At 31.2% G+C, this 11,488-nt stretch overlaps 1 protein-coding gene across 1 annotated transcript in view; it reads left to right on the plus strand.

The window, feature by feature from the left end:
* Positions 1–8,942: 8,942 nt before the first annotated feature.
* LOC111382242 (G-type lectin S-receptor-like serine/threonine-protein kinase At1g11300) overlaps positions 8,943–11,488 on the plus strand; it is a 15,587-nt gene continuing 13,041 nt past the window's right edge. The window contains exons 1-7 of the mRNA XM_023006154.1: positions 8,943–9,240; positions 9,430–10,173; positions 10,295–10,402; positions 10,476–10,666; positions 10,745–10,955; positions 11,090–11,324; positions 11,461–11,482. Of these exons, the coding sequence (XP_022861922.1) occupies positions 9,231–9,240; positions 9,430–10,173; positions 10,295–10,402; positions 10,476–10,666; positions 10,745–10,955; positions 11,090–11,324; positions 11,461–11,482 (1,521 nt within the window). The 5' untranslated portion in view covers positions 8,943–9,230. The remainder of the gene's footprint in view (positions 9,241–9,429; positions 10,174–10,294; positions 10,403–10,475; positions 10,667–10,744; positions 10,956–11,089; positions 11,325–11,460; positions 11,483–11,488) is intronic.

Here is an 11,488-nt window from a genome sequence, read left to right on the forward strand (position 1 = left end):
ATTTTAGAAAATTAGTAATACGAAATAAACTTGAAGTACCAAGAATTGAAAATGATTGCCCTTTCAGTCTTTTAATTTTTAATTTTTCTTTATTTATTTTTTTCATAAAAAAATGAAAACCAATGTTGCAGAACCCAAAATTGGGCGTTGTAGTGGGTGTTGCAGTGCCCCTAGACTTCCCAAGTAGCGACTGGGTGCTATGGCTCCTAATCAAGTGCATCATGGTGATGTCCCGAAAACTATAAATGCAACACTCAAACCTAGTGTTGGAGGGCTACGGCGAATCTATAGTTCCGAAAAATCTGAATTTTTGAATTTTAGGATTAAAATGCACATCCTAAGTTGGAAAATCCATATTACGACTTTCAACCTCGAAATATTTTCTTTAAAAATCCTGAATTTTGAAATTTATGGCTAATATTCATATTCCAAGTTAAAATATTTCAAAATTCAATATATGAATTTCATCCATAAAAGCTATTCCTTAAATCTTAATGGTTTATCATGGAGTCCACTTTGATACCACTTGTTGAAATTTTATGGAACTCCAAATCTCAAAATCTTGAAAACCTAATTATCCTATGATTTTGCTACTTGTATATAAAAATGGTACATAAGCAATTACCGAAAATAATGTAGAGGGAAAAGATTGAATAAAAAAGTTGATTGTGTTTTAAACTGGTAGATGGTAAAGTGACATGTGAGCATTATGTAATTCCTAGTGTAAACCTTGATATATATGTAGTAAGGTCCATTACTCTATTATCATGATCCTCCGTGTCAAATCACAAAGAAAAATAATTAATGTAGTACATACCTTAATTCTTTAGGAATGATTCTTTACAACTGGATCTTGATTCTAGATATTGAATCTTTTCATGTTTGGCTTCTTCAATTTTGATATTGAATTTTGCTTACTTTGATTCTTGATTGTTGATTTTGATTGTGAATTTCGGATCTTCTTATTCAATATAAATTTTTCTTTCTGTTGTTGATGGGATGATATACAGAATGAGAATCACATATAAATAGGGGACTATAACCCTATATATATCCATAAGTATTTCGTGCCATCACGAAATATAAATCTAAATGAATTTGGTCTTTACACATATAATTTAACCCACACTTTATTTAGATGTCCGAAGCCCGTTACTTAATTTTGTATTAAATCACTTTTAATATAGTCATTATATACAATTAATTACATATGTCGGTCCACATGACAAATTAAATAATTTCTCAACATGTGGCTCGTGATTTCGCTCAAACTTTGTTAAAGATTCAGAAAAACAGTACTCCAACTTGCACCTTTCGAATTTCTGTACTGAAACTCTACCAATTTTCATCGAGAATGATCTAATTCTATGAGACATACAAAACTGAATAGTGGAGAATTTGTCCGTTCTCGTTGATCAGAAATCAATTCATCAGAGCAAGAATCAAGTAGCATTGGCTTGATCATGATCTAGGGAAAGAGTCTGAATTCTCTTCTATGCATCCTTGTTGCGCTTTATTGTTGCCCTTTAAGATTTTGAACATCAAGAGACAACATTACAGCTAATCTAGTTATCTGAAACTATAGTGTCAAAGGGTCAGAAATTCAAATTGGGATTTTTGAGCCCTGTTAATGACTCCAAGGTATTTGGTATAACCAAAATATTTATAAGCTTTGGATGGTTCTTCTGTTACCGTGAAGACATATAAAGATGGGAATGTTGTGGTTATGAATGGGGAAAAGGAAATTTTTTGGTCATCAAATGTTAAAAATACTAAGAGAATATGAATGCCCAGTCGGGCTCATTCTTGACAGCAATGAAAACAAGTCGCTAACTGCAAATCCAACTATTAGAAAATGCACTTTTTAAAGTTTGAGTGCCCTCTTTACTGTAAAAATTGCAAAAATTAGATATTTTAGTGACTCGTAATTACTTTAATACTCACTCTCCATGTGAAGCACACATATGTAGTTTGAAAACTAGTCAAGGAAATATTCTATTCATACCTATGGTCAAAAGAAGGTGAATGATAAAACTACAAATAATAAATGTTGCTAAATTGGTCGGTGGTAGCTACATAATATTTTCAAGAAAAACTACAATAATCTAAGGAGTTTTTTTTATTTATTATTTATTATTATTATTATTTTATTTTATTTTTTTATTGAAAGTATAGTAGTACTTTAAAAAAGATCTATCATCTTTGATTTCGTCAAATTCTATTCAATTAATCCTAATCTAGTAAAGTTGTGAATTTTTCTTTGACGTGCCCTATCAACCAGACCCATAAGAGCCATGACTAGTTACCCAACAAAGTGAGGCAAATAATATTTTAATTATTTCAGATTATGCTTGTATAGTTGAGACTGAAAATCATAGTTTGCACTTATAAATTGAATGTATTAGTCTAACTGAAGTGCAAAGAAAATATATACTTTTATTTTCTAGTTACAATCACTTTAATACGACGATCGAATATATTTTACTTAATTTGTAACTTCGAATTTTTTACTTCAATCAATATCGACTCATTGAGCAATTGTCAAATAAACAGTGATACAGAAGACAATTAGATTTAACATACGTCATCATTATAATCATAAGTACATTAATCAGTGCATTATGGAGAAAATGCTTGCTTTATTATTGAATTTGGACATTTTGATATGGAAAGGAGTAATGCTGGGCCCGGCGGCTAAAGATTATAACGTGGGCCATACAATTTGGGTTTTTTCTTGGAAGCCAGCAGTATAGGACTTCACGTATATCCACGATATATAAAAAGTATGAATTGGGGAGAAATTTTTTATGACCAATTTTACCCTTATATATTTAACTATAGGTCCAATATACTTTCATTTAATTTTATATCTTCAATTTTCATTTTACCATTACATTTTTATAATTCTGGTCAATAATATTCTTAAAATAAAATCTTTTCAATTAAATACAATTAGTGTTAAAATTAATATTATCTATTTCTTAAAATTAATTCAATTAATATTCAATAAAAACTATTATTACTAATTATCAAATAATTAATAAAAACTTATATAAAAATAAAATAAAAATTACAACAATACTACATATGAAATTAACATGAAATGGCATAGACTAAGTCAATTAATATTAATATATAAAATTTATAAAAATAATAAATTTTATATACAATTATTAACATAATATTACATATTAAAAGAATATTGCAATCCAAAATTGAAATAAAACACGATAGCTAAAAAAATCTCGTTAACTAACATTCACTTTATAAGTATTATATGAAAAGTCACTTTTCAATAAACCATCAACTCAATCACCATTAATTTACAGTAATTTTATAAATTATGAGGCAAAAAGTCATTTTTAATAACCCAAATGTGAATATGTGATAAATATTCAATTTCGCATTTTACTTTTACATAACTTTATATTTATAGTGAACATACACTTAACATTCAATTATTTTCTCTAAATAATGTAATTAATAATTATTATTTCTTTCAAAAATTGAGTCAAATAATTTCCATAAACACAGTTATCACTAATTATTAGTATACAATTAAGAATACACAATTAATAAAAACATTATTATATAACATTAAAAGAAATTATAATAATACTACATATATTAATTTACTTGAAATGGCATATTTTATTAAGTCGATTAATATTAATATATAGAATTATAACATAATATTAACTCTTGTGCTTGATCCATAGTCTTGATTTTTTATTGTTGATTTTGATTGTGGATTTTAGGTCTTCTTATTCAATGAATATATCCATAAGTATTTCATGTCATCATGAAATATAATTCTAAAGGAATTAAGTATCTACACATATAATTTGGCCTACACTTTATTTAGATGCCCAAAGGCCATTACTTAATTCTGTGTTAGATCACTTTAATTTTTAGTTTAGATTTAATATAGTCATTATATACAATTAATTACATACGTCGGTCCACATGAAAAATTAAATAATTTCCCAACATGTGGCTTGTGATTTAGCTTAAACTTTGTTAAAGATTCAGAAAAATAGTACTACAACTTGCACCATTCGAATTTCTGTACAGAAACTCTACCAATTTTCATCGAGAATGATCTAATTCTATAGGATACACAAAACTGAATAGTGGAGAATTTGTCTGTTCTCGGTAATCAGAAATGATTCGTCAAAGCAAGAATGAAGTTGTATTGGCTTGATCATGATCAGGAGAAAGAGTCTGAATTCTCTTCTATGCATCATTTTTAGGCTTTACAGTTGCCTTTTAAGATTTTGCACACCAAAAGACAACATTACAGCAAATCTAGTTATCTGAAACTATAGTGTCGAAGGGTCAGAACTTCAAATTGGGATTTTGAGTCATGTTAATGACTTCATGAAAGAAGTGTGTTTCTCAAAACACTTTAAACTGAGTGTTATTTTTGACATTTGCCACTAGAGGCCATTGGACTGTGGACGGTTGATTTGACAATCCCCAATTGGCCTTCTTAACTCGGCAAGAGTTGTGCTTCTTTGGGTTACATTTGGACCATTGATATAGATGGACGGTGAGATTATTTTGGTCCAATTAAATCTCATTTAACTCTCGATTTTTGGGGGATGGTTCATTTGTGTCTTCCAGAATACTCTTCTTTTTCTCTCTAGCCTTTGTCCGACTTTGCTTCTTCTCTTCTATGATTTTAGTTTGAAAATACTCAAACCAATCTGTGTTTTAAAGATTAACCTTGTAAAAGGCCCTTGCTACAGCAACAATTGTGGTCTATTTGTGTCTCAGTTGGATTTTTCAATCGTGAATATGAGATTTAGGGTCAAGACAAAAGGGTTATTGTATGGTTTTGGAGATCGTTACGATCAATGATAAAAATCGACTGTGTTTCTAAGTGGTTGATGTACATTTTGCTCTCTTGGAAGGTTATCTTGCACTAGTGGAACAGGTTCAGTTCCTAAACCCCCAGATTAGGCCATTTACGAATAAACTAGGTCAACAAACTTAGGTTAATTTGATTAAGTTGGATTTGGACTGAAAATTAAAAATAAGAAAATCAAATTTTTGGATTTGAGCTAAATTAACTAGTTAGCAATTTTATTTAGAAAAAATAAAATAATTTGGCTTATTTAAAATAAATGAATAATAAAAAATTAGGAAAAATTCAGTTCTTCGATTCTTGATCTAGAACTGAGAATTGAACCGAACCCATCGATTCTCGATTTAGATACTCTTTTGAGTATTTAACTTAAAAAGATGCTCGGTTCCGGTCGATTCGATTAGAGAGTTTTGTTCAACCCTACGAATTTTCAAGGGTGTATCCTTAGTGCTTGGTGGGGACCATCCATAAGAAAAACTCTTGTTTGAATCGCGAAGGGATTCTTTTCCCTTTTTTCTTCTCTCATGAAGCCCTTGTTCGATGAAAATTAAATTTCAAATTTTAATATAAATCTAATTCAACAATTAATTTTAACAACAAATTTTATGAGATCGACAACTTTCAATCATATATTTCATCAACTTTTAATAAAATATACTAAAATCTAATTTTACTCCCTATTAAATAGGGACGAATTTTTAGTTCTTTTTTTTTCCTCCATGGTTAGTTTTGTGTTTTCTAAAGATAATTACTAATTTAATACCCTTATTTTATTGTTGAAATTGTTACGCCTCATCCAACAAAGCTCCGGAATGATTATGTGGCAATCACTTTTTTGAAGGATGTAAGATAAATCAATGCAAAAAACTATAATGTAAAAGAGTGATATGTTTTATCTCTTTAAACCAATATTTCTATGGAATAATTAACTCACAATCTTGTAAAAAAAGAAAAGAAAAGAAAAGAAAAGAAAGACTATTAAACGAAAAGTGACAGAAATTTAAAAATTTGACAAATATTCAAAATAATGATAAAATACTCAAATTGACAAAAAAAACTACAAAAAAAGAAGAAGATAAAAATGTCAAAATCAATTTGTGGGCTTCTTTGGACTTTGATGTCTTGGACGTAATTCATACGCGAATTTTAATTCTGATTAGTTTAATACTCTTATTTTTTGGGCAGTAGGTCTAAGTTCCCCTAAAATTATTGGTTAGTTTGGTTTTTGTGTCCAGCCAGTCGCGTGTTCGACCTAATTTCCTAAGAGATGAAAAAGATGGAAGTTAGGATATCTCCAATGGATGTAACAAAACACCAAATTTCATCAAAATTTGGTGCAAAAGCTCTTCGATGTGACCCCAAAGTTTGCACCATTTTGGTGCGAAATGGTGCAAAGTCATACTTGCCAATTTTTCCATTTGTCAAAGTAATTGATGGAGGGTGTTTGTGTCACTTGTGTTATATATTTTTTAATACAATAACTTTCATTATTTTTATTATTATTTTTTTGCATTTAAAATAAATTTTAAATGTAAAAAATAATAATCAATGAACTAATTAAAATAAGAATACAAAAAAAATTTAAAATATAACAAATACGATTATTTAAAGTTAACACGAAATATATTACAACAACGAAATAGACAAATCAAAGATAAAGAGACTCATATTGCAATAATATTTCAATTTCAAAATATCATAATATCTAAATTCGAAATGCACTGCACTATTTCTTAATGGTATGATTTAATATTTTCATTGATGTAGTATTTCTACTAATTGTACTAGGTTTTTTTATATTTATTAATGAATTTAATATCCTCGTTAATTTAACTTAATTATTTATTTAGTAATTTATGTTTTTGTAAAATTAATAAATAAATTATTTTTCAAGAAATATAAATTATATAGAATAAAAAAAAGAGAAGAAAATAATTAAATATTGTTCATTTGGTGTAATGATCGAAAATAATTTTTAATTCGATGCAAGATTTAACGTAAATTTTGGTATAAAATGACGTAAATTTTGGTGCAGAATTGGAAATGACTTTACATTCATGAAGTTACCAACTCCTGATTTGAATTATGACAATGTGAACTTGACATTTGAATCGCCAACAAATGGCTAGGAAATCCTTAAAGTTTTAATAGATATGGTCAATCAGAAAGTCTATTTTACATACACGCGGATTGTCGTGAAGCACCTTGCAGCTGTCTACAGAGAATATCTATTTGTTTGTTGCTTCTTAGGTACATTTTGAATCAATATTCAAGCATTTGCACAGTCAATTTACCAAAAAGTTTAGTCTTTTAATATAAAAAGTTCTGTTCTATAAATATATTACACGTAGCTGTCTCATTTCACAATTTCGAAGAAAAAGGTAGGCCCCGCTGATTTTTTTATAGGTAAAAGCATCTATTTTTCTTCTACTTTTGTAATCTCTTTAGCAAACGTAAAAGTTAAAGTCTTTACTGTCTATTAAATTTTAATAATTTCTTGGAACCTCGATTTTGCAAAGAAGGTGATTCGATACTAGTATCTTTCTTAAATATATTGATCACTTTACCATAATAGAATTTATTGATTTTTAGCACATAATAAAATAATATATGTTCAATTTTACTGGTTTAACGGAAGTAGAAACATTTTAACTGGTGCTTTGTCTCTCTTCTTGATTTTTTTTTCCTTTTTTTTTTCCCTCTATACAATTGATTTGCGAGTTTGGTTAATTAATGATGGATGAACTTGTAGGAAAATTGGCCTTAGTGTTATAAAAAATCTTTCAACAAAACTTATTTAATTAATAAAAGGTTCCACTTTTCGTACACAAAAATCGATTGTGAAAAAGTGAAATCACACCAAGTGCATAATTATAATTTCAATTTTATTAATATAATAATGCTTGCTTAATTAACTTTAGTTGTAAATTGAATATTGACATTTTGTTAATATATATTACCTATTTAATTGAAAAATAAATTAGGATATTTTGCAGATTATGGAACGATTTTTTTATTCAAAATAAAAGTTTGTATCTAATTCTAGTTTTAGTGGTGTATCTAGCTCTAATCCGCATGATTTTTTGAATATTATTTAATTAAATATTAATAAAAATCTCACTATCACGGACGTTGGCTGTTGATAGTAAACTTTCAACGCTAACGATCTGCTGAAACTGAACTCGACCCACAGATTCGCGTTCTAAACGTTGTCCTCCCCAACAAGGGCCAACCAGCCAAAAAGTTTTAATACAGAATTCATCAAGCCGTTTCTTATCCATTTATACGCAAGTAAGATAGGGAAATGATCTCTTTGAAAAAGCTAAAGAAAAATCATTTTTTTATTTAGGTACTAAGAGACAACTTGCTGTAAGAAAACGATACAGGAAATTTGATTACACCTACTACTCTAAGGAGGTTATTTTGATGATAAATTGTCAAGTATTTACGTAGGGATGATAATGGGCCGACCTCACGCGCTTGGTTCAGGCTCGTAGCGAGCTAAGCTCGTGGCTCGTGAAAGATGAGCCGAGTTCAAGTTTGGCTCGGCCCACGAGCCCGTAATTTATTTATTTATTTTTGTGTAAATTTGCACATTTTGAACATTTTTTTAAAAAAAATTTCATATTTTTTTACGGGCTCGTGGGCTCGTCAAAATGACTCGTGGGCACACGACCCATGAGCCGAGCAGGCTCGGCTTGTAGGATTGAGCTCTCTGCTGACGAGCTCGAGTCGCCCACGAGCCTAATTTTGACTAGCCAAGCGGTCGAGCTGACGAGCCGCTCGACTCGTTTGAGATCCCTATATTTAGGAAATGTCAATTGATATTGCCCTCGTTTGACCCCTATTTTCTAGAAATGAAAAGGAGCGGAATAGTATTTGTTTGAAAAATGAGTAATTGAAAAAGAAGGAAAAATTTTCGATTTATGTGTAATATTATTTTATGGAAGATTATGTGGTTGAAAATAAAAGAGAAAAATATAATTTAATGTAATGAAATTTAATGGGGGCAAACGGAGCATTGTGTCAATCAAGACCCAGAATCCTATGGCTTAGAGGCTATGACTTTTTCCATTTTGTTTCCGCTCCACCACGCCCACCCCAGAAGAAGACATAAGTACGATAAGGAAAATAGAAGAAATGAAAAGACTTGTCTAAATCTGCAGGCTGGTTCATTCTTCTTTGATGGCTTGTGGCTCATGATTTAGCTCAAACTTGCACCCTTTGAATTTCTGTACAGAAACACTGCCAATTTTCGTCGAGAATGATCTAATTCTACTAGACCCACAAAACTGAATAGTGGAGAATTTGTCTGTTCTTGGGAATCAGAAATCGATTCATCAGAGCAAGAGGCTTGATCATGATCACGGGTAAGAGTCTGAATTCTCTTGTTCTATGCATCCTTGTTGTGCTTTACTGTTGCCCTTCAAGATTTTGCACATCAAGGGACAACATTACAGCAAATCTAGTTATTAAAGACCCTGAAACTATAGTGTCGAAGGGTAAGCACTTCAAATTGGGATTTTTCAGTCCTTTTAATAACTCCAGGCGTTATTTAGGTATTTGGTATAACCAAAATGTTTCTGAACCTTCTGTGGTGTGGATAGCAAATAGGGATAAAGCTTTGAACGATTCTTCTGGTACTGTGAAGATATATAAAGATGGGAATATTGTGGTTATGTATAGGGACAAGGAAATTCTTTGGTCGTCAAATGTTAAAAATACTAAGATGAATACGACTGCCCAGCTATTGGATTCTGGAAATCTTGTTTTGATAGAATCTTCTAGTGGACGTAAATTATGGGAAAGTTTTAAGCAACCTTCGGGGTCATTCTTGACAGCAATGAAAATAAGTCGCAGTATTACCGTAGTTGAGAAGGCTACTACTTCTTGTGGTAATGGCACATGTGGACCGTTTGGGATCTGCAACTCACAAAACTCGCCTATTTGTACCTGTTTGAGAGGGTTTTATCCGCAGGACGATGGGGAATGGAAAGCAGAGAACTGGACAAGTGGATGCGTGAGGAGGATAGATTTGCAGTGTGAAACAAACAATGGCTCCAATAGCGGGAGCAAAGAAGATAGGTTTTTGAAGCTAGAAACGATGAAAGTTCCAGATTATGGAGATCGGCAGCCCGGTCAGGAATCTGAATGTGAAGGTCTATGCATGAAGAATTGTTCCTGCATAGCCTATGCTCATGACACTGGTATTGGCTGTCTGTTCTGGACTGGAAGCTTAATTAACATTCAAAAAGACTCTGCAGGCTCAGATCTTTTCATTCGACTGGCAAATTCGGAATTTGGTAATTGTTGCATAAATTTTGTGCTCTTCTTGTTGTCCCTATGAGGTTATTGTTTGTTATTTTACAGCTAAGAACAACTAAGTTTTTCTTCTTCAATATGATGGTTGTTCTTTTGTTGCAGGTCATAAGAAAGACTTTAAGTTAGTCCTAATAATTATGGTTATCGTTGGTTTGATTTCCATATCCATTATCATATTCTTTTCCTGGAAATTCATGACTAAACCAAGAGGTAATGTTTAGAAATTTCACTCAACAAGGCATATATATGCAGCTAGCACTAAATAACTTTTCTTCTGAATCAGGCAACACGATGATATCAGAACATGGGGTTGTACGCCCATCTGATTCAGTTGATGTTTCTCATGAAGAAGATATAAGCAATGCTGGCATCGAAGAGTTACCATTATTTAAATTTGAGATGCTTGCAAATGCGACGGACAATTTCCACGATGCTAACAAGCTTGGAAAGGGCGGTTTTGGTCCAGTTTACAGGGTTATTTTTCTTCCTTATCCATCTCAAGTATCACGGTTCATGGAATTTAGAAGTGCTGAAATTGTTGCTTCTATTTAGGGACAATTGGCAAATGGTAGAGAAATTGCAATCAAGAGGCTATCAAAAGTATCTACACAAGGGATGAAAGAATTTATGAATGAAGTGACGTTGATTTCCAAACTCAAACACCGGAACCTCGTTAGACTGCTGGGATGCAGTGTTGAGAGGGGAGAGAAGATGCTAGTCTATGAATACATGCCTAATAAAAGCTTGGATGCACATCTATTTGGTCAGTGCAAGATTCATCCCTTCTGAAATTTTAAAATTAATACGATTACAACACAGCCTACACAGATTTTTGTTGAAATGGGGTTCAGAATTTATAGATAATGCATTCTTTTCCTCTGGGTGTTTTCTTTGTAGATCCATCACAAGATATCTTAGATTGGAGACTACGTTTCAGCATTATTGAAGGTATTGGCCGAGGCCTTCTTTATCTTCACAGAGATTCTAGATTGCGGATAGTTCATAGAGATCTGAAGCCAAGTAACATATTGCTGGATAATGATTGGAACCCAAAGATTTCAGACTTTGGCATGGCAAGAATTTTTGGAGGCAACCAAGATCATGCCAGCACTGTAAGAGTGGTAGGAACATAGTAAGTATATATTGCCTTTGGTCGATTTGAGTTGCTAGTAATCATTTATTTCTGCCATGAGTTTTCCTTTAGCTTTGAATGATTAATGCAATAACTTAAAAAGTAATTTCAATATTTTTTCATGATATTGTTTCAATGGATACATGGCCCCTGAATATGCAATG

The sequence above is a fragment of the Olea europaea genome, unplaced genomic scaffold, assembly GCF_002742605.1.
Source record: "Olea europaea var. sylvestris unplaced genomic scaffold, O_europaea_v1 scaffold2452, whole genome shotgun sequence".
NCBI lineage: Eukaryota > Viridiplantae > Streptophyta > Magnoliopsida > Lamiales > Oleaceae > Olea > Olea europaea.